Source organism: Ascaphus truei, chromosome 8 (assembly GCF_040206685.1).
Source record: "Ascaphus truei isolate aAscTru1 chromosome 8, aAscTru1.hap1, whole genome shotgun sequence".
NCBI classification, from domain to species: Eukaryota; Metazoa; Chordata; class Amphibia; order Anura; family Ascaphidae; genus Ascaphus; species Ascaphus truei.
The window spans coordinates 18393028-18416769 of record NC_134490.1 but is presented as its reverse complement, the minus strand read 5'-3'; the positions used below and the strand labels follow the sequence as shown (position 1 = coordinate 18416769).

The 23742-nt window shown below is 43.7% G+C and overlaps 1 protein-coding gene across 14 annotated transcripts in view; it reads left to right on the top strand.

Annotated features, from left to right (window-relative positions):
- Positions 1 to 21635: 21635 nt before the first annotated feature.
- CAMK2G (calcium/calmodulin dependent protein kinase II gamma) overlaps positions 21636 to 23742 on the top strand; it is a 77311-nt gene continuing 75204 nt past the window's right edge. For all 14 annotated transcript variants that reach the window (XM_075610663.1, XM_075610660.1, XM_075610655.1 and 11 more), the window contains exons 1-2: positions 21636 to 21748; positions 23325 to 23390. In XM_075610663.1, the coding sequence (XP_075466778.1) occupies positions 21636 to 21748; positions 23325 to 23390 (179 nt within the window). The remainder of the gene's footprint in view (positions 21749 to 23324; positions 23391 to 23742) is intronic.

Below are 23742 nucleotides of genomic sequence, written 5' to 3'. Positions count from 1 at the left end.
TGAGGTTTAAGACCTTGTTAAAGCCATGTTATTTGCTTTAGTAAATACTGTTGTGATTCACAAGCTTTAATTTAGCCTAACCTGTCGTTAAAGAGGATAGCAGAGCTTAGTGAATCTGGGCCTGAATCTTCATACAAAGTAGGAAAATAGGCAGACTAGACTAATCTGCTGATAATTGTAATGTTTCTGTTTTTATGTGCATTTGTCCGGGGCACACAAAAATAAGACTAAACTCTTTAAGGCAGGAGCCCATTGTGCCTGTAGCTGAAGGTTTTAACGTATAAGAAGGCATTTTTGGAACATTGGAAAAGTCATGTTGGGTTCTGTAAGAGATCATAACATGCAAAATATCTACAAAGAATGGATTCGTTTTGAGGGTGGGAACTTTCACTAGTGTTTTGGTGCTTAACATTTTCATTTGGATTTTTGACACTCATTTATTGAGTTCAAGGACAATACAGAAAGGAAGAGAAAACCAACCTTTTGAAAAGAGACTTGCAAAGACTTAAGTTACAAAGAACAAGTATTAAATAGAAATTGCACAATCGCAACTGGACTAACACTGCTGAGTAAGGCTACGGCCCCGCTCCCTCAGTCAGAGCGCCAGCACTGCATGCAGGTAGCGCGCTGAGAGGCACAGACCGCTATCTGCGGTCTGTAGGGAGCGGGAGCGGCGGCCATGGTGTGAGCGGAGGGGGGCGTGGTTTGAGCGGAGGGACCCGTTACTCCCCCCCTCCCTCCACGGGCTCGGTCTTCCGGGCTGCAGGAGGGAGCTGCTGCGGGCTGCTGGAAGGTAAGCAGCTCCCACTCCCTCCTCCCCCCACAAATGCCCTGCTCACACACGCTGATACACACACACACACACACACACACACACACACACACACACACACACACACACACACACCACCACCTCCTACCTTGTGGAGGAAGCTCTCTGACAGCTCCCGCCCCCGCCGCTGATAGGCTCATCAGCGTGACGCGTCACCGCTCGGGATCACAATTTTCTTGCATCCCCTGGCGGCTGACGCGTCACAGCGCGTTGTGAGCCATGCAGCGAGGGGGGACTGTGACCGGCTCAAGAAGGATACCCCTGCTGGTCAGGAACGCGCACACGGCTGTGCGTGCTGCCGGACACAGCGGGACCAAAGCCTAAGTGAGTACTTCAGTATTAGGTGATACCTTTTTTATTTGGACTAACAATAGATAATGAGACAAGCTTTTGAGAGTTTTCCTTCTTCCTCAGATCAGCGATACTGATTTTACAGAGATTTAATGAGTTAAACATTTGTCACGTACAACACACCTGTGTTCTTGTCACCTGCATACGGTACAAGGATTGATATGCAGCTCTCTAGCCGGCCCACTTGTCACCTTCGCACGAGTACCTCAAACAAGATCTCCCCGCAATCCGTCCCCCTTATATCAGGGGTCTGCAACCTTTGAAAGAAGAGCCATTTTCTAAAAAAATTTCTTTGTCCAAAATATTCAGAGAGCCGCAACAAGTCATAAATATTACACCCCCACAAACACATACATATACTGTACACACACTAATAGATATACAGTATACTGTATACTGTAGAAGCATGAACATACGACAACCTTTAATCAGAATTAGGGAAAAGAAAAAATATGTGGGGGAATAAAATGCATTTCACAATAATAAGTCCCCTTATTTTGTTTTTTATATCAAATGTTTTTGCCAAACAGTTTGTCGTTTTTAAATACGCAATACATACATATACCCGTGTCCCCCCCCCCGTCCCAAATACAGGAACACACACTACCCCTCCCCCAAATACACACATACTGCCCCCCAAATACATGCACACTACCCCCTCAATACACACACGCGCGCTACCCCTCCAATACACACGCACACACTACTAACCCCCCCAAATACACACACACTACCCTCGTCCCCAAATACACATGTACATACGTACATACATTGAACCTACCTCCCTCCTCACTGGCCTGGGTTGCCGCTCCCCAGCTGCTGCCTCTCTACCTCACAGTTCTGTTCTTGACTGCGAGGGGGGGTCCTGGCCGGCACTGATCGGGCCTCTTGTTGACTCAAGGCATCTCCCCAGCTGCTGGCATGCCTCCTGCACTGTCCCACTCCGGGCCTCTCTGTGACGTCGGTGCGTGCCGGAGGTGGAGGTGCACACTTCCGGCGAGCACCCGCATGGGACAGTGCAGGAGGCATGCCCGCAGCTGGGGAGATGTCGGGGTCAACAAGAGGCCCGATCAGTGCCGGCAAGGAACAGCAGCCAAGAGAAGCACAATGAGGAGAGTCGCATGTAGGTGCTGAAACAGCCATATGTGGCTCAGGAGCTGCAGCTTGCCAACCCCTGCCCTATACCAGCTGTCATGAACAGCACACGTGGTGAGCACGTGATTTAGATATGCAAGCAGAGATAATACACATGGCTACTCTAGCCAACTCGCCTTTCTCCTCCGCAAGGTACCTTCAATGAGTTAATATTAACCCCTTCTTACTATATTACAATTACATCTATCCGCCGCCACCACTCGAGAGATATTGCTGGGGTTTTGTTAATATATTTTCAGCTGTCTCAGCTGCTGGAGGTTAGGGGCCCCTCCTTTCCAGGTTTTAAGCCCGCCCCTCCCCACTTCCCAAGTGAGTAGGTCCTTTCATTCTACTGGATATAGATCCAATGGTGGTCTTTCTCCCACCTAATAGAGGTAAATGAGAATTTTAATCCTAATAGAGGTATATTAGTATTTTATCTGGTAGTGTTAGGACTTGCGAACAGGTGTCTGCCTTGTCGTGGCTCGCAAGCTTACAACGCTTTGGCCAAAGGGTTAAACTAAATGACCCCTTTTCAAGAGAATATATAAGTATTTTACTGTGTATTTCTGTCATATTGGATGTAGCATTGGGCTTCTCTGTCGTCTGTTGTATACATATGCCACGCTCAATAGCTCTCCTTTTTGACACCTATATACATATATATTTTGTGGGGGCTCAGGGGTTCCCAAAAAAAGCTTGCTGGGGTTTTGTGTGTTTTGTTAGGAACATACAGTTACAATAATAACAGAACAGTTTCTTAAAATAACAGGATAAAACAGAAATCCCTGTACAGTGCGTTACCATATGTCATAGATTGTCCCCCACAGAGGTCACTGGCGTGGAAATATGAAAAATCACGTGTTTGATCCCAAACACACTCTGTTAAACACAGTTGTAAGAAAATCTTATCTTGTTTTTCTAAGGTAGATGATGCAGAGAAGGAATAAACAGACAGACAGGGCAAAGAACATGTGTAAACACAGTAACATTTGAGCGCCTGTCAATAGAGAATCTATATTTAATTTTGACTGCTTTTAACTCAACCTGCAACACGTTAGAAACAAACTATATCTGAAGGGCTCAAACACATTTTGCTTTAATTGTTATAACCACATCCTTAATATGAACTGCCACAAAATCAAGGTTTCTGAAGAGACTGGCATTAACAAGAACGGGTAAGAGCCAACACCCCCCCCCCCCCCCCCATAGAAGCCATTTATACTAATCGGCTTCATAAAACCATATTTTCTCAAATTGAAGCCCTGTGGTTTGTATTTCACTTACTGAGTCTCCGTATATTCAAGACGCCACAAAGAGGGGTAGCTCTTTTCCAACTAGCAGCTATCCAGCACTTGTCCGTTACCAGGAGATTCACTTTTCTGTTTTAATTCTGCTTTAGGACCATTTCATGGGGCCATCTACGAGTTGGGAGTCCCATCCCATTTTTGATATTCTGCTCTGCACGGTGATGAATGAAAGACCTATTTATGTTTACACAGTTGTAGATGGTGTTTACTACTAAATTACAAAGTTGTATATTCATAACAAAACACCTTGATCGACATCTCAATGAAGAAAAGTTTCCTTGTCTGTATCTTATACTATATTAGTGAAAGCACTGTATGTTTGCCTGCCTGCCTGGATGTCCAGTGTCCCTAGGGGAAATCTCATTGGTCCCTTGGCCCGCCCGCCCCCGCACACCTCTCATTGGCCTGAGGCGGAGTGACGGGCCAAAGGACACACAGGGACACACACACACACGGACACGGACACACACACACACAGTGACACACACACACACAGTGACACACACACACACAGTGACAGACACACACACAGTGACAGACACACACACAGTGACACACACACACAGTGACACACACACACAGTGACACACACACACACACACACACACAGGGACACACACACACACAGTGACAGACACACACACAATGACAGACACACACACAATGACAGACACACACACAATGACAGACACACACAGTGACACACACACACACACACACACACACACACACACACACACACACACACACACACACACACACACACTTACATACATTAGCGGGGCTCACAGTTAGCAGCACCCGCGCGCACCTCCTCCTCTCCCCGTGTCTCCCGCGCTTTCACCCCGACCCCCCCCTCCCCCGGCGCAGCTACATTCAGCGGGACACACACACACTATTATTACCCCTTCAGCGCCCCCCCCCCCCCCACCCAGTGTCAGCGGCCGTGCGAGACCCCCCCTCTATATCTCCCACCTCTCCCCCCCCCACACATACATGCCCCCCCCTCCCCGGCGGGGGAACAGCCAGTGGCCAGGCAGGCTGCCTCGCGGCGCCGAGTGCCCAAGATGGCGGCGCCCGGGACACAGCGGGGGAGCGGCCACAACACGCTGCCTCCCGCCTCAGATCCACGTGGGACCTGCCGGATGGGTGAGTGAGCGGCCTTCACCTCCCCTCCACCTCCCCTTCACCCCCCCTTCACCTCCCCTCCACCCCCCCTCCAGTGTCAGTGTCTCCCCGATACCCCCCCCCCCCCGGCGCCGCTACAGTCAGCGGGGGAGCGAGCGAGCGCCCGGGACACAGCGGGAGAGCGGCCACAACACGCTGCCTCCCGCCTCAGATCCACGTGGGACCTGCCGGAGGGGTGAGTGAGCGGCCTTCACCTCCCCTCCACCCCCCCTTCACCTCCCCTCCACTCCAGTGTCAGTGTCTCCCCGATACCCCCCCCCCACCCGGCGCCGCTACCAGGACACACGACTCAGATTTTTACATCACTTATGGCACCAAAATATACATTGTACTGTGGTGTGGTTACAATAAACCATTTTTATACAACATCGTATTACATTTTCTTCCATCTTTCTTTTCAATATTATTATCCAACCTTTACAACAAACAGTCACCTATTGTTCCACGATTTATAAATAATACTACCTATTACGCATTTAAATCCCGGGCAACGCCGGGTCTCTCAGCTAGTAATACATAAAGTGTTAACATACTCGTTAGTCTTCATCAATGATCTACCTGCAGCTTGTGAGGGAGCTTAAATGCACGCGTATGCGGATCTTCTATGTAGTAAACAGAAATAAATGGAGAAACAAAGTGCACAAGCAAAAACGGAGCAGGAAGGACCCAGAATCAAAAATAGAATAAAAGGGCACTTTAATGTGACAAAAGACCCATCCAACGCGTTTCGAACGTCACAGCATTCTTTTTCAAGCCCTAGTCTCTCTGACTGTGGACACGTACTTTAATCTGCTTTTTCGAGACTTGAAAACTGGATTTCCAAAACTGTTTTTAAACACAGACAAGACTGTAAAAATGGTATTTGGAACCAAAGCTACATTTCTAAAGCTACCAATGACGTAGCTACGGATCAGAACCAACTCTAATACCATCCTTGCCTGTGTCACTAGTTTTAAATATCTGGGCATATGGGTTGACGACCATTTAAAGCAGATGTTCAAGCTGCCGTTAAAAAAAATATATATACATTTTTATATATATTATATATTATATATTTGTCCATTCAATATGTGCATCAATACAATCTGCACACTGACAAGTGATTAGCTAAACTGCAGAACGATCCGTTCTCCTGTGATCGATCGGCAAAGATTCGGCTCGGGTTCACTAAATGACTATCAGTGCTGCAAAAGAGTACCCACGATGCAAAGTTCTGTGTGGAAGATCATGTGACCAGGCAGGCACTAGATACAATGTGTGCACTGCTAGGGAGAGGACAAAAATGGTGTGCCAGAGCCTGTATCAGAAGAGGAAGGGGATGTGACTTTGTAAATGGTTGCTATAGAAACAAAAATGCTTGTTACGTTAGAAAATTTAAAAGGGAAAGGAAAGTAGCAACAACCAATTTACCAGGACCTAACGTAGTCTAAAACAATAAATACAAATATTAAAATGTATATAAAAATGTATAATGTCGTTAAAGTCACACTGTTACGAGTCCAAGGAGGTAGTTCCAGTACCACCAGAAACAGCTTGCAGAAAAAAAGTCCTCCAGCGCGTAGACACAAGTAGTCATCCCAGACGTGTAAGATAGGGAAAACAAAAACACAATAGTATGACTATATGTATACCATACACTAGGTTTAAAATGCACACACTTACATGTGACTAGATCATACTGGAGTACAGCGGAGTATATACTTCAAATCATCCAGTAAACGTGTAAACGGCTAATTCTCATGGACATTTGTCAATATCTTTCCAGCACTGTCTTTGTCCACCTCGATCCAGTTCTTCCACGTCTGTCCCTCCTTTAGCCGTGCGGAGTCTGCGTGGTGTCTGTTTCAGCCGCTCTTTAACCCCCTTCAATCTTCGTATGCAGTCCTTGTGGTTACCCTGGCTTGTGCACAGCCTGGATGGAGCTTTCCGAAACGATTCCTTCCTGGGCCTTGGTCTGCGCATGCGCATGCGCACATGCACAGACGTCCGTTGGGGTGTGTAGCTGATTTGACAGTGGCTGACTTTGTGAACAACGGTTGCTTGTAGTGCCCAAAAAAAACATCATACACGTTTCACTAAAAGCTTCCTCAGAAAGCTTCCTCAGGAAGCTTCCATCCACATCACTGAGGAAGCTTTTAGAGAAACGCGTTTGATGTTTTTTTGGGGCACCACAAGCCACCGTTGTTCACAAAGTCAGCCACTGTCACACCCCCACGGACGTCTGTGTGCATGCGCAGACCAAGACCAGATCAAGGAAGGAATCGTTTCGGAAAAGCTCCATCCAGGCTGTGCACAACCAGGGGAACCACGAGGACTGCATACGAAGATTGAAGGGGGTTAAAGAGCGGCTGAAACGGACACCACACAGACTCCGCACGGCTAAAGGAGGGACAGACGTGGACAAAGACAGTGCTGGAAAGCTATTCACAAATGCCCATGAGAATTAGCCGTTTACACGTTTACTGGATGATGTGAAGTGTATACTCTGCTGTACTACAGTATGATATAGTCCAGGGGTGCGCAAACTATTCGTGTTGCGCCCCCCCTGCCTACTCCCCCGGGTGCCAACCCTCCCCCCCCCCACCTTCCTACTGGGGTCATGTGACGTCACGCTGACGCTGCGTTGCCACGGCGGCGCATCGCCGTAGACCCGGCTGGCAGTAGGTAAGTAAGTTACAGAGGCCTCACGCCTCCCCCGGCATTTAATGCATCGATGATCTAGTCACGTGTGTGCATTTTAAACCTAGTATATGGTATACATAAGGTCAAACTTCTATTATACTATTGTGGTTTTGTTTTTCCCTATCTAAAATGTCTGGGATGACTACTTGAGTCTACTCTCTGGAGGACTTTCCCCACCCCCCCCCCCCTTTTTTTGTTTTTATGTTACATTAGAAAATATTTAAAAATATCTTTAAAAATTGCTTTGAAAAAAATGCTACAAGTATTTTCTCATAGTACAGAACTGATTTTTTTTTTTTTTAAATTCACATAGGATATTGCTCGAACTGCAGCTTTAACATTTGGGCTGCACATTGATACCCGGACACCCAAAACCTATGCCAAACTAGGTGTACATTATAGGAACAACTCCTCCCTAAGCCGGCTGGTCAGAAAGTGCATCGCACAACAGATGCTAATGCCAATTATAGACTATGGGGACATAGTATATGGTACAGCACCCCAAACACACCTTGGCAAACTAGACACCCTCTACAATTCAATATGCCGCTTTGTCCTCTAACGTAACTACAACACACATCACTGCGAAATGCTCAAAGAACTAGATTGACTTTTACTTTAGTCTTGGCGAAAAGTTCATTTTTCCTGTCTTGCCTTCAGATAAGCGGGTAGCTTGCTCAGAAAATATTTGAACAAGCTCCTCACCCCTACCACACGCAGCACTTATCTGAGATCTGACGTCAAAAGACTGTTCATGGTCCAAGGTTCAGCAAAGTATTTGGCCACTTTTCCTTCTCTTACCGTGCACCCCACAACTGGAACAATCTATCTGAGACTCTCAAAGCCGCCACAAGTCTAAGTTTTTTCAAAATTATAGCTCACATTTTAATCTGGTCTGCAACTGTTACATACGCCAATAACAACATATACTGTATTATCTTTAACTGTTCATGCAATGTCTTTACATAAAATGAACAGGGTTTCACATTATATTTAGCCATGTATTGTCATCATAACTCTGTGCCCAGAATATACTTGAAAACAAGAGGTAACTCTCAATGCATTACTTCCTAGTAAAACATTTTATTAAAAAAATACAAAATAATAGCTTTATTTTATATAGCACTTTTCTCTCAATGAGACTCAAAGTGCTTCACAGTTAGTGTAGTGCGCTGTAAGCAGTACTGTACATAGGATTTTTACAAACACAGTTCTTGCCCACATGAGCTTACAATCTATGATTTTAGTGCCTGAGGCACAGAGATAAAGTGACTTGCTAAAGGTCCCTGCTGCACTGTCATTGTCTTACAGTCAGTGCCTTTACTCACCGAGTTTATTCTTCAGCCCTTAAATAAGATAACAATTTGACCATTTTAAAGGCATATACGAATAGATCAAGTATTTGCCTTCTATTTAGAAACATTTGTCTTGGCATATTTATCATTAACAAAAATAATTTGCCGAATTCCCCATGACGGCATCTTCTTTCTCGTATACATTGGACTGTTTATACAAATGCAGAGTAAGGACCACAGACTCTAAATTGTATGTGTTTGTAAGCGAAAGAGCAGGGATATCCTGAAGACCCGACCTGCTAGTAGCTCTTGAGGACTGCAGTTTGCCACTCCTGCACTAGACTTCTAAATTGAGCACAAGTTGTTCAATACCAAGAGGAAAGTTCTATTGGAGACAAAACATCAAATCGCAGCTCAGAAAACATTGAACTTTGCTTAAATCCTATCTTTCCCCTTTCAAAGTGTCTTTCATCATCAAAGGGGCGCTCTCTTTATGTAAGCAGTTTACCAGGTAAAAGAATAGCCCGACCATGCTAACCAAAGTCCTTACCAACAGCTGCACAGCTGTTAAACACAATCAAAAGGCTAATGAGAGAGAAATAAAAATTCAGCGAGAAGGTCACTTTGTAAAAACGTTTTGCAGCTCACTTGCTATTACAAAAATCCCTGCTACGTGGGATAGAACAAAATGGTAGATCAGAATTGGACGAGAAGTTTTAGTTCCAGTCTGATATCGGTGATGTCACTTGGGAGAGGGGAACAGGGGCTTCTGGGAGAGAGAATCTCAACCAGAGAGTCATTAATACAGCAATGCTTGAAAAATTATATACAGGCATACCCCACTTTAAGTACACTCACTTTAAGTACACTCGCGAGTAAGTACATATCGCCCAATAGGCAAACGGCAGCTCGCGCATGCGCCTGTCAGAATGTCCTGAACAGCAATACCGGCTCCCTACCTGTACTGAAGCTGTGCGCAAGCGGGGAGACTATAGAGCCTGTTACAAATGCGTTATTTACATCAGTTATGCACGTATATGATGATTACAGTACAGTAAATGCATTGATAAGTGGAAAAAAGGCAGTGCTTCACTTTAAGTACATTTTCGCTTTACATACATGCTCCGGTCCCATTGCGTACGTTAATGCGGGGTATGCCTGTATATATATATTTTTTCTTTTGTTCTCTTAACAGTTTTGCATTGAGAGGGGCCTGCAAAACATTGCTCTGCGTGCCCCTCTTCCTGTGTAAGGAGACTTCACGTGTAAAGCAGCCACGCGTGCTAGTCAAATAAACTTCAAAAAGTTTCCCAGTAGCACTTATTTCGAGCCGCCGAAACTCCCACTTGTTTTGTTTTATGTATTGACACAGAGCAGTAATAATTGAAGTACTGTAGATATAATCATTGTGGCACTTATTAAAACTGGTCAACATTGTGAATGTTTTAAAGATCGTTGCAACATTGCAAAAAAAAAAAAACCCCTAATAGGAGTTTGGCTGTCGTGTTTCAATTGACTTGCCATTAGGCCATTCGGAGTATGGTATTTGGCCTTAAGTATGTAATACATCTAATGGAAAAGTGGCAAATTAGGAAACCAACATGAAAAACGTCACCCGGGTGTTACTGGGTTGAGCGAACCCCCCCCCCCTCTCCCTTTATTAAAACTGCAATATCACTTGCTGGATGGTACCAGTGCTTTGTTATTGATGGCTGACAGAGGGTATGGAGACGTGTTGTGAGCTGTATTAACATTCCAAGTTGTTTAGACGCACTGGTTTCATAGCAGAGCTGAGGGCCATGCTGCCTTATCTCAACTGCAATCATCTGCAGGGAGGAGAATATTTAATAAGTGAGCAAGTTTACAGCTGTGAACCTTCGATTGAAGAGTAGCGACAGTAAAGGGACAGATGCATGCATTTGGACTATCACGTCATTTAGTTGCATGATTCGGGAAGCATTTTGTAAAATATAGATGTAAAGAGGGGAAAGAACATCCAGTGTTTAAATAAAGATTATGCACTATTAAATGATAGAGGTGCTATTATCTAAGGTGGTAAAAACCCCAGCCACCTATATACACATACTCCCAATACAGGGAAAAAAGACACTGCAATCTCAGATTTATATTAAAGAAATATATTGTATAAATACATTTTAGTTAAATACGTAACTTAAAAAACATAAGACAATGACAGAGGGGCATACTACCCGTGGCAATGAGGCACTGGTATGACGTTTTGGGGTACAAACCCCTTCAGGTACTGACTGCCTCAGTCAGCATCCAGTTTTTATAACCCATGCCTTAAGATTTTTGCAAGATCTCAAAGAATAGAAAAAGATGGTTTGCCCCAGAATACAGATGTGCGAACTTGCCGAGATTCGCTTCACTTTTCCAAAAGTTCTTAAAATTCGCTAACATTTCCATCCAACTTTTCTAGCCAAAAAGTTCAGAAAATGTTGTTTGTCTTTATCCAAGTTATTGCGAACATGTCTCAAACTTGGAATATCTTCATGCGAAATTGGCGATTTTCACTAGCAAATCTAAATTAAAATAATAGCCAGACATCATAAGGCTTCCATACATCATAAGGCATCCCCTCTTGCAAACACCCCCCAACCCCCTTTATTTCCAGGTTATTGAATAGAGCTTCTCTTACTAGGCGAGTGTAACGTTCGGCCTGCCCACAAGCCAGACGAGACCCCGGGACTGAGGTGGAAAGGAGAAATACCACACACCTAACAGTAAACGGGGGCACGGCCGGAGTGTGGAAGTAGCGTAGTTGGTCCAGGGAACAAAAATAGAAAGAGTACTGTACTTGCCAACTCCAGCGTAGAAGGGTAAAGTCCGTAAGCCAATGGTCAAGGTGTAGGGACAGCAGCGTGGTAGAGTGTCCGTAAGCCTGGGTCGTGGAGCGTAGAGAGCAGCGTAGTAGAGGTCCGTAAGCCGTGTCCAAGGGATGTAGAAGACTGCAAGGTAGAGAGTCCAAAGCCAAATCCAAGGGTACCAGAGAGCAGCGTAATCAAAGTCCAAAGCCAAGGGTCAAAATCCAGGGAGGTCAGCAGAGAATCCAGGGACAGGAACAAGGGCTGAAACACAAGAGATCCAGGCAGAAGCAGACAGCACCAATGTACAGAAGCTATGCAGAGCAATGTGGTAATGGCGAGAGGAGACTAAATAGTGGGCTGGGACCTATCAGAGGAAAGGGAGGAGCGGAGGTGATGCCCAAGGGAAGCCCCGATAGGGGAGAATAGTCTGGGGGGCGGACCTGGTGGAGCAGGGGCAGGGAAACGCGCCAATGCTCGTGCCGCACCTGAGGAGGCGGGGTCAGGTTCCCAGCACCAGTAAAGGGAAGCCTGGGTCCGCGCGCGCCCCGGAAGTGCGTGAGCAGCCGCGGGGGAGACGCCGAGGGCCGGGGCACGCCGCCGGGGACCAGAGGCAGCGGGGAGAAGAGGTAAGGAGGCCCTGGTAGCGGGAGTCCCCGCAGCGCGGGTCCTTACAGCGAGCTGCTTGCAAACTTTTAAAACGGAGTGACATTTTTATTTGGCGCAGGGGAAAAAAGGCCAGATTTTGCACGCGAGCTTGGGTGAAAAGTTTGCACATCTCTCTACTCCAGAACCAAATACAATATTAATACTTCTGAGGTGGCAGAACTAGAGGGGGCCAGTTGGAGTTCTGGTCGACCCCTTGTGTGTTTGAAGAGTCTGCTATGCTTTGCATAGTGAAGTGAAAACGAAATACCATTAAACTCTGCTGCCAATGGCCAATAGTTTGCAAGAATGATTAATAAAACCATGCGCCATAAAAATGGAGAGGAACATCTGCAGAAATGTTTAATTCTAAAGAAAAACAAAACCGTGAGTGCAGATATGAAGAAGTTATCTTGAAAATGTTTTGCCTTGTTAAAGCGGCAATCCAAGCGGCCGTTCCACCATTTTGTTTATTTTATTTACACCGCACCGAAGCAGGGGGGTCTCTGGAACTCAATCCAATTAATTTAAGCTCCGGCGCCCCCCTTTTTCTGGAGATACAGACCTCCGTAGGGGGTGCCAGGAGCTGCTCTGCTAGCGGGGTTCACGTAATGGTGGAGTTTCAAAGCTCCCGTGTCATGCGGGCCAATAGGAAGCCGTGATGTCATCGGGTGCGGCTTCCTAATGACTTATGTGACGCAGGAGATTTAAACTTTTCCGGGATACCTGAACCCTCTTTGGAAGTTTGTATCTCGGAAAGCAGCTGGTCCCTAGAGATTCAATTAATTGGGTTCAGCAGCTGAGGACCCCCCCTCCAACCCCCCCTGCTTCAACCCTATGTTAAAAAAATAATTTTTCAAAATTGCATTAATTGGTACTTTAAACCAACGGTGCGCAATCTGTGGGGCGCGACCCCCAGGGGGGGCGCGAGACTGCCGACGGGGGGCGCGGGGTTTACAGAGGCCCCGCGCGCTTCCCGAAGGCACTTAAATTAAGTGCCGGGGGAGCTGCAGGGCCTCTGTAAACCATACTTACCCGTGGCTCCGGCGGCTTCCTCCCGGCGTCGCCATGGCAACGCGGCGGCAAAATGACGCTGCGAGGTCATGTGACGTCACGTTGCTATGGCAACGTGACGTCATTACGCCGGTGCGAGGGTAAGTTGGGGTTGGGGGGGGCGCGGGAGTGAGGGGACAGCCGGCAGGGGGGCGCAGGGAAAAAAGTTTGCGCCCCCCTGCTTTAAACGACTCAATTAAACACAGGTTTGGCAAAACTGTTCCTTTAGTACTGTGACAAAGTTACGTTTCCAAAAGATGGTGCAGTGTAATTATAGTGCAGTTGACCTGTAACTCCAAACGCATGAACACAAAGTAAAAAATAACTAATTTAGCCATTCATTATTTGAGCTGTATTGATATTTTGCCACTTGAGATAACGAAGCGGTTACACTGATATTCTCACCTTTTCTGTGCCAAGGGTCCTGCAAATCAATGCATTGCTTTTCACTCCGTTGCCTGTCGCGCTGGCACTGAAAAGGTACATCATCATTTTACTCGAATGCAGCTCTGGCCACGTGTTCAGTGCTTTATTATGTACAAAGGCAATGCAAAATCTAGGTAAGTGTTAACACAACAAAGTTAATGTAGGATCCCTGGCATGCTGTAGCTCTGTAATCGTGCCCGGCTGCTGTGCATGTCAGATTGTGAGAGCCTCAGTATTTGGGGTGATTAGGAGATAACTAGAGAGCAGAAGATAGAAGGTCCCTATGCTTTTCAAATCTAGAAAGGGTTGTTAGCATTACTCGGCTGCATTTTGCCAAGTTATCTGTGCGGCTTGTCAGCCCTGCTATAGAACTGGTCTGTAACCATCAGAACCAACCATTTCTAAGGGATTATGTGTTGCATGCTTTAATTAATGATTTTTAATAGCAAGTTCTTAATTAAAACGGAGGCCTCCCAAGTCCCCCGGAGCAGCTGTTGAGGCATGCTGCATATTCCAAGGGAGCGAGCGAACAGCTGGCCTGGGACACAGGCCGATCCCAGTAGGCGTAGGTTCGGAATGTGCCACCTTGCCATTTTTGGGGATTCTTAACCTTGCCAGCAACTTGAAAATGAATCCAGTGCAAGGCAACACAAGAGGGTTTTATGGTGGGTGTGTAGCATTGATGTCCGTCTGCCAGGGAGTTATAGGTATGAGGTAGTCCTTTAAAGGGACATTGGTTTCATGAGCGTGGAATTGATAAACCCCACACAGTGCATGTTATAGTGGTCCTGGTTATCCATGTGTTATCCCACCAACTGCTTCTACTTTGAGAAAATGTCAAAATAACCAAAGTTTGTGTCTCTCTAAAATGATTATTTAGCTGCTCCTTCTCCCTTAGTAAAAAATAAGGGCGCTTTTATCCCTAGGTTTTTATTTTGGTGCTTTAGAATGCAGAGCGCAGTACGCACAGGACTTCACATTTGTGGAGAAAATTAGTGATGTTTTATTACACTATATACTTTAAATGGAAAACAATGTCTCTTGTTGAGTGTCCTGTGATAACCCATCATGTTCTGTATAATAGAATTGACATGTTCCCCTTTACAACACACATTCACCATTCTCTGTAATACTAAAGTAATAATTTGATTTGCTATTATGTTAAAAATACACATGTAATAAGGAAAGGAACATCTTAAAGAAACCAAAACGATTCCTATACATACACATGGCCGTGTAAGTATTACTATTTATCACCATGATCTTTCCATATTCATTGTTGCCCCACTGGCATCTCTGTGTAACTATCTGTTTATCGCTCACAGTTTGTATCTATACATCCACCATTATTGTATGGATTGAATATTGATGTCACATCTGACTCTTCGCTCCCCTTATTCTTTTCTATAAGGATTCAGGGTAGATCCTATTGGGTTGAGCACCAGGAATTGGACTCTACTAAACTGCACCAGAATTGGGGTGTATGTATGGGTCCTCCCATACGGTAGTATTGGCCATTAATTTCCAATCATATATATTTTTTGTCATCAAAGAGAGCGCCTTAGTTTTTCCCTTTAAAGATTATCAGGTTGTTAGAGAATCTCTTGGGTTTCAAAGATGAAAGAAGGAAATTGAAGCAGAGGTCATTTTGGCCAATATCCTATTTTTTTTTTTAATCCTGCCCTTCAGTCTGTGTTGACACGCATCAAGTTGTTTTTTCATTTGTGTAATAGTTTGTCTTCCGCTGTAAAGCAAGATAAGCTGCTATTCTCTCCTAATTAGAACAGCGCTGGATACTGGAGTGAATCAATTAATCTTTACGTCACAGCTTTTAATCGTGTGTGTGTGTGTGTGTGTGTGTGTGTGTGTGTGTGTGTGTGTGTGTGTGTGTGTGTGTGTGTCACTCAGCAATGTGCCTTCCACAAACAAAAAACAGGGATTGAGCGAACCTGTTAACTTCACTAAGCAAGAGAATATTTCTAATTATAAATGTTGTATCCATGGTGTATAGAGAGTACCCCTGTTTAGTGTATCTATCGGAACCGTACAAACAGCAAGCTTATCTACTGAAGCCCATTCAGCTTTTCCTTCTACCAAGGTCATTTAAAAGGAGTGTTTTATTGAAGGAGTGCAAGCTTTTAGTACAGTTCTAACATGTTACCAATCTAAAGAGCTAGTTTGTGCTGCTTTAATGCCTTTTACTTATCAATTAAGGACAAGATGATTAGGCCATTACTGAGTCAGGCTTTATTAAGTGTAATAGGCCGTTTCATAAAAGGCTTATTTGAACATACATTTTTTGGGGGGGACTGAAGGATAACACATTTCAAATAAGCGAGGGTTTAAAGGTATTGACCCCAATACAAGAAAGCTGCATGTAAAGTGAAAATATAAATCAATCTCTCTCTCTCTCTCTCTCTCTCTCTCTCTCTCTCTCTCTCTCTCTCTCTCTCTCTCTCTCTCTCTCTCCTATATTTGTGTCAAAAAAGGAGTGCTACTGAGATTGTGACCTTATGTGGTGTAAGAAAAAACAAAAAGCCTCAGTGCTACCTCCAATATGACAAATTATATAGTTAAATACTTATCTGTTTTTCTTTTCATAAGTGAGGGTCATTGACGTACATTCTTTGGTCAAAGCATTTTAAGCTTGCAAACTACGTCTTGGTGTGGCTGACCCTGCGGTTCGAAAGCTTATAACATATCAACTACTTGTAGGTCCAATAAAAGGTATCCTACTCCCTCTCCCTCCTTTGATACTACTGTACATGGAAGAAAGGACCAACACGGCCCCCCACCCCTTTCAGCATTAAGGGATGTGGGCCCACTCAAGACGACATCCCAGTGAGAGGCATGATGATCTTTCGGACGGAATTTGTCCTCATTACATGGGACCTTTCATTGATAGTCCATCGTTGTAAAATTGGAAACACACAATATGTCGTTTTATATGTAAATAAACAAAATTACTATTGAATAGCTTATTTTGTTGTTGATTTGTTTCTAAATACAGTATATGCATTTTAATCTGTCTCAATTACTATAATAAATATTTAGCGGGGCTGCTGTGGGGGCGAGAGAGTTAAGCAAGGGACAGTTATCCTGGGTCTGGTGGGGCACTGGGGCCTGGCAATTTATCCCTGGAAGTTGGACCCTGACTTCAAGGATCCCTGTAAAGCACATTTTTCGTTTTAGATGATAATGTTACAGTACAATAATGTTGATGTTTCAGTAAGAAGCGGAAAAAAATGGCCCATATGTGCTGGCTAAATTGGTCTTGTTTGCCATGGATTTGTACGTTTGTATTTATCCTTGAGGGATACAGATCATTTAGGGGTAGTTCTTAGCAGGATGAATCTATCATCTTTGTAATGTTTGAAAGGTCAGTAGTAGTGTGACCTAACCTCTGTGTGTACTGTTGCATACTGTTATCTTAGACTATATAGAACTCTGTCCGTAGGAATCCGCATTCTGCACAGTTTGATGGAGCTTGTACATTTTCTTCACGTCCTGACACAAATCTTCAGACACAGCCAATGAGAAATCATTTTGGCAAGAGAGAGTGCGTCTAATTTAATGATCCATGCTCCTGGTAATTCAAGAGTTGTACTGGATTTCATTGCAGAATGATTTTGGATCACACAGCGGCCAAGCATTCACAGAGAGAGACTTGCTGCCATGACAACAGCTATTAGTTCAAAAACTATTGACTGTCACCATAGAAACCAAGGTCCTTTTTCACTGGCCCTAAGCAGATTGAGTTGACGGTTTTTAACGAAGTACAAAGACATCTCTATTTTCAATCATGGCATTCATTACTTTGTATTGGCAGGTCAAGTAATGAATTTCAAATGACCAGACTGCGTTTGGGTTTTGGAGTGTGAAATGAGCTCCTGACCCTGCCTTATTTGGCCTAATTCAGCTTTAATCTCCCCCATTCAAATGTAGCCACATGATGTGTGGGGCCACCTACCGTTGTTAATTATTTGCAGCAAATGGCATGGGGGCTTTTTCGCTGGGAGGAACTGTCCATATCCCCCTTATCTTTGAATAAGGGGTTATGTAGTGACCCCCTCCACAGTTAATAACTTGATCAAAATCATTAGGGAGCAGGTAGGTCACCGTTGCCATAATTCACAAGGAGGAGGAGCAGGAATTCTTGATAAAAAATACTTGCTCACATTCATGTCTACTTATTTATGGTTCTCTGTTGGAGTCCTGTTTTTGTGTTTTCAACTTCAGCCTCTTTACCATACAAGGGACTGTATTCATATTCTAATGTTGCTGGGACTAAAAAGTACCGTCATACATACAACACGTGCCTCTTTCTTTGGGGCATTATAAAGTTATAATAGGAACAATAGGCTCCCCTGAGCAAGAAACTCGATCTTATTACATCAGTATGTGATGTCTTAATATTATTATTATTTTTTTTATTACAAAAAGTCACCTTTTTATTTAGATTTAAAAAAAGCAATATAACGGTATCCCCATTATTGCTTTAGATTTGTCTTCTGTTGGATCAATATAATCACACGAGTTTTCTCCCACTATAATAAGTAAAAGGCTTAATTTTATTTACTTCGATCTCAGTAACTTTACTAGTCCACTTCAAGAGACTGGAAAGTATTTCACAAAGGAGTACTGAGGGTCACTATTCCTCATGACCACAATCATTCAATAAATAAATATACTTGCGATTATGTGTAAACTTCGGACATTCACACATTTCTCTTTTTATTTATTTTTCCAGAGAAAACACAATGTTTTGGGGTCACAGACTCTTCGTCAGGTGCAGTGGTGATGTGACGATGGGGCTGAGACTCCCGAAACGTATTTTCCTCTGCAAAAAAATAAAATATATAAAAATAGAGACATTTGTAAAATGTCCTTATGATCAGATGCAATTTTTGACTGCAATCAACTAAAGTTTTTTCTTCTTCTCTACATTGGGATGGTGAAGGACTCCCATCTTGTTGCACTGCATGTTCAAGTTAGATGCCAATTTGTGTAAAGAACGCACCGTGACCTGTGTGTGTGTGTGTGTGTGTGTGTGTGTGTATATGTATGTGTATATCTATAATATTTATATATACACACACACATACATAGTCCAAACTCTCCTCCATCCTTTTTCAACCATGTGAATTTTTCAGATGTTCTGCCTTCAAAAGCAAGGGGTCTCACCCAGTCCTCAAGATTCTCTCCATCCCTACGAACACATCAGGTTTTCAGGATACTGCTTCAGCACAGGTGCCTCAATCAGTGACGCCCTGCTTCAGCACATGTGGCTCAAAGACTGAGCCACTGATTGAGCTACCTGGGATGAAGGTGGGATATCCTTAAAACCTGACCTGTAGGGGGGGGGAGGGGGTCTTGAGGATTGAATTTAAGAACCTCTTTTCTAAAGGCATCAATCACTTGGTTTTAACCTATTGAGTATATTGCTGTCATTCCATGGTCCTACTTGAAACTGCACTTTTCAAATTACAGAACAAAATATGTAATTGGTAGTAAAAACAGCATCTATTCTTAAGGATGACAATCCTTGAATATGTTATATATAGTGTAAAAAGTTGCGCTCCATGTTTATGGTGCAGACGTGCAGCTGTGCTCCCGTTTTATTAAGGCACCAACAAACATGTAAAACAGGATTATTAGTAACACCGAGCAAACAAAGTGTAGTAATAGTAAAGCGAGATGTTCTCGGCAGCTAATTATCTCTTCTAACAACTTATTAGCTGCTCTGGTTGTTGATTACACCTTTTGGGTGACACCCATCAATAAGTGATGACATGCTAAATAGCTGCTAACTGTTACAAAGCAGTAACCATCTCAATCGCTGGGGAGTTGTTCCGACTAATAGCTTAACAACTCCATTGCCTTACAAAATGTAATTGCTAATCTGTTTGGTAGGTGGAGCACGTAAATTTAAGATGCATCAGACTTAAAATATGTCCCAAACACAATGAAATATCAACACTCCAGGTCGTTCCTTGAAACTGAACATGCTGGACTTAGCTTTACCAAATACTGTATTGTGGCGGTTGTTTTGCAATCGGCTTCATCTGTGGTTCTCAACCCTTTTTTGCATGTGGAACAAACTTGAAACCCAGAAATGGGCTGAGGATCACAAAGGATTTCCATCACATTGGATTGACAATTCAGCCCACCTGCCCCCATTGAGCTGAGTTCACCCAGTCTAAGCACCTTCATGAACCGTATTACCCACCCACCCCCAATTCACCCGCAAATCCCCACCCTATCTTTCTTTACCGCCCGTCTCTTTGGTGGACCGCGTCACTGGCGTGGGGCAGAGGAGTGTTTTGGAGCATAGTGCCCGGTCCCCAGCCTATACGCGTTGGGCCGCTTGGCGGTGATGCTTTCAATCCGAACCCAGCTACGGAGATTTGTGGCTCAGAATTAAGGGACACAAGTTTTCGATGCTCGGCGGTGAATAACCGCACCACTGCACACCAGCCACTCGACCCATACGGCCTAGCACAACTCCCCACAGACCATATGTTGAACACCCCTTGGCTACATGGGCTTACGGTTTTAAAATTGGCATCTGGGAGGTGTTTACTGACATTTGAGACAGAACGTATGTGTCCAAGAACTACCTCTGTTAAAAGTAAGGTAGTTCTTTATAGTATTAATGTTAAACGGAGTCCCTTCCATTATTCTGCAGAATAGAATGCAAATATCTTTAAATGGGCTTTGTGCACAACAAAAAAGCACATTTCTGTTACATTTCATGCTTTTGTGAAATTTTTGCAAAGGTTACAGTGCTAAACATTTGCCAATTTTTCACCATCATTTCACACAATCGGTGGGAATTAAAGGGTCGTCATGTGACCTGCAAATTGACTTGACCTTAAAATTCGTGCACCATTGTTAACAAAAAAGGTTTGTGAACTAAAAGGGGAAAAAAAAATCTATTCTGCATCTAATACATTAATTTACCGCTGTGGTGTCGGGTACATGGCAGCTACCTTAGCAGACTCTGAGATGAAAAAGAGATTATTGATGTATCTATATATGCTTTGTCATCTTGTTCTCATTCAGGAGCAATATATGCTAGCAAAATGCACAGCTTTACCTTGGAATGACAGAGCATTGACGATTCTATAAACCGTGGTCAACTGCCTTTATTCCCAGGATACTGGCCCATACTGCTAGGAAAGGCAGGGTGCAAGGCACGATGGGAAATTTAACTATCCAATGCCACTGATGACTGATGTGTTGGCACAACTGTATTTCGCTGCAAATGGGGATGGGTTGGGAAAAGGGGTGGGGGACACGCGCCTTTTTGATAAAATCTCAAAGGAATAACGCTCGTCTAATTATTTATTTTGCTTTCGAAAACGTTAAAATCAAGACGAGCTCAATTCAATTGGTAAACCAAACATTTTGAGCACATTTGTGCAATTTCACTGGAGAGTCTTTATTTGTGAAACTTAGTGGACCTTTTAGTTTTAGTGGCAAAATTGCCAACGTGGCAATCTATATTGCTACTTCTTGCGTTTATTAACAATGAACTGTTCAAAACTTTTTTAAAATGTATTTATTAAAAGCCCTGAATGTTAATGTTTTTTCAAACTTTCGTAAAATTGCAAGAGTTTGAAAATTCATAAAAAAATAAATATTTTTGGGCTGTCAAATTCCAACTTTGGCCAAAAAAAAAATGTGCCCGTTTCGATTAATGCGCAGGACCCAACGGCTAAAATAAGTTGGTAATGGTTTGTAGCACACAGTCTTACTAAAATGCTATACAGTATTTAGAACTTGGGAACAGCTGGCTGCAATGTATTGACGGAAGGAGAAGGTGTTAAGTAGTTGTACTTTGTGTCATCACCCGTCAACCAATGTGTACTGTAAATCCATATTAAAACAGATGTCCTTCATGCCGATGGTCTCTTCCCCACTAATTCAATCATGTGCCCTTTCTGCAGTGCGTCTCCACGAGAGTATTTCAGAAGAAGGTTTCCATTACCTCGTCTTTGACCTGTAAGTATGCCGGAACCAGACCAGTCAGAATTATTACTGTGGGGTTGACCAGCACAATCATTCTTGGGCAGGTGGTAATGATTGCACTGTGCTTTTCTGAAGGTTGTGCCGGCAGTTTCAAAACGCACTGAAGTGTTAGGTATGCTGTCTCTTTTTGGGGTCTCGCTGCGTTGCAGAACACTTTTTAGTAAGTCAGGGCTGGTATGAGCGCTCATTTTTTATCTATTAGGTCAAAGGTGGCCAATGTCGGTTCACAAAAGCCACCAACGGGTCAGGCTTTCAGGATATCCCTGCTTCAGCACAGGTGTTTCAATCAGTGGCTCAGTCTTCGATTGAGCCACCTGTGCTGAAGAAGGGATATCATGCAAACCGGACCTGTTGGTGACCCTTGAGGACTGGGGTTGGCCACTGTGCTAGATGTTGCTGTTTGAAAACCTCTTTATATTACTTGGGACCCTTAGACATGTATAATCAGAGCTGGGGTGTTAGAGGATTGCTTATCTCGGCTATCTCAGCATAGATATTTACCAGGTTGGGGAGCGAGTCTTTGAAATGTTACCCAGTGAAGATGCAGGTTGGCTGTCCCATGTCCAGTAACCAAATGAAAGTGCCAAGGAGATGTCCTAGTGAAAAGAGAGTGCAGGCTGGCTGGGTGTCGTGTTATGTTCATCATTCGTTTCACTTCCGGGGGGGGGGAAGGGGGGTGCTCTTCTCCTTTTCAATCAGTGGGTAAAGGCCCTTCTGATAGAGTAATGGTGCAGTGACCGATTTCTTACAATTCTAAATGTAAACATTGTTACAAAGCTTTCTGGATCATGTTTTACAGAGATGTATACAATATGTTTACTGAAACAGAGACTTTCTCAAATGAATTTAAGCCTCCCAAGTAAAAATGAAAAGAAAATAGCTGTGCTCGGTGTGTGAATAAAAATAAGAGGTGGCACTGCCATCATTTTTCCAGCACTGATTAAAGTGGTCTGCCTTTCAGACTATATATATATTATTTATATATTTTTTTTATTTTTTATATTTATATATATATATATATATTATTTATATATTTATATATATATTTTTTATTTTTATATTTATATATATATATTTTTTATATATATTTTTTATTATATTGAAGTAAGACTGTGGGTACGCTGGAAAAACTTCTCGCTTTGAACGTTGCCAGCACAAGCTGTAACGATTTCCACCCTCTCAGTTTCTAATGGGATATATTATGTTTGTTTGTCTGCAGGGAATTATTAAGGGTCCCTCCTGGGTAGTTAATGCCTAGCCTGAGTCACTGTGTCTGGTATCTGGCACTTTGCAGTGCCTGAGAGTTGCTCTTAACGCAGCGTCAGTTGACCCTTCATGCTTTGCTCTTGTAGAGAGAGAGAAGACTGTGTTGTGGGCTCCCCGTAGACTCCTTGCTTTTGCTGTGGTTTTTTTCCCCTTCTCTGTTAACACTCTCTCTCTCTCACTCTCACTCTCTCTCTCTCTCTCTCTCTCTCTCTCTCTCTCTCTCTCTCTCTCTCTCTCTCTCTCTCTCTCTCTCTCTCTCTCTCTCTCTCTCTCTCTCTCTCAGGGTCACTGGCGGGGAGTTGTTTGAAGACATTGTGGCAAGAGAATATTACAGTGAAGCAGATGCCAGGTGAGGATAAATACGTCACATTGGAGGGATAAAACAAAGTACCTCATCGCCCCCTCCCCTGTGTGTTCAGAAAGAGGAACCCCTTCCGGTTTTCAGCATGTTTTATTTATTTTTCGCTCAGTCCCAATGAAAATGTGCACAATTGTAAATTCTGTTCTGTAGATTAACAACATATTAGAATCACAATGTAGACAATCAACTGATGTCAAATAAATTGATGTCACTGTATTATGTCAACAAGTACCAGATACACTGCAGGAGGTTCATGTTCATTAATCGAGGAATATGAGTTTTTCCTTCGTAGCTCATAAATGTGTTAAACTGTTGTAATCTAATCTGAAACACTAAGAAT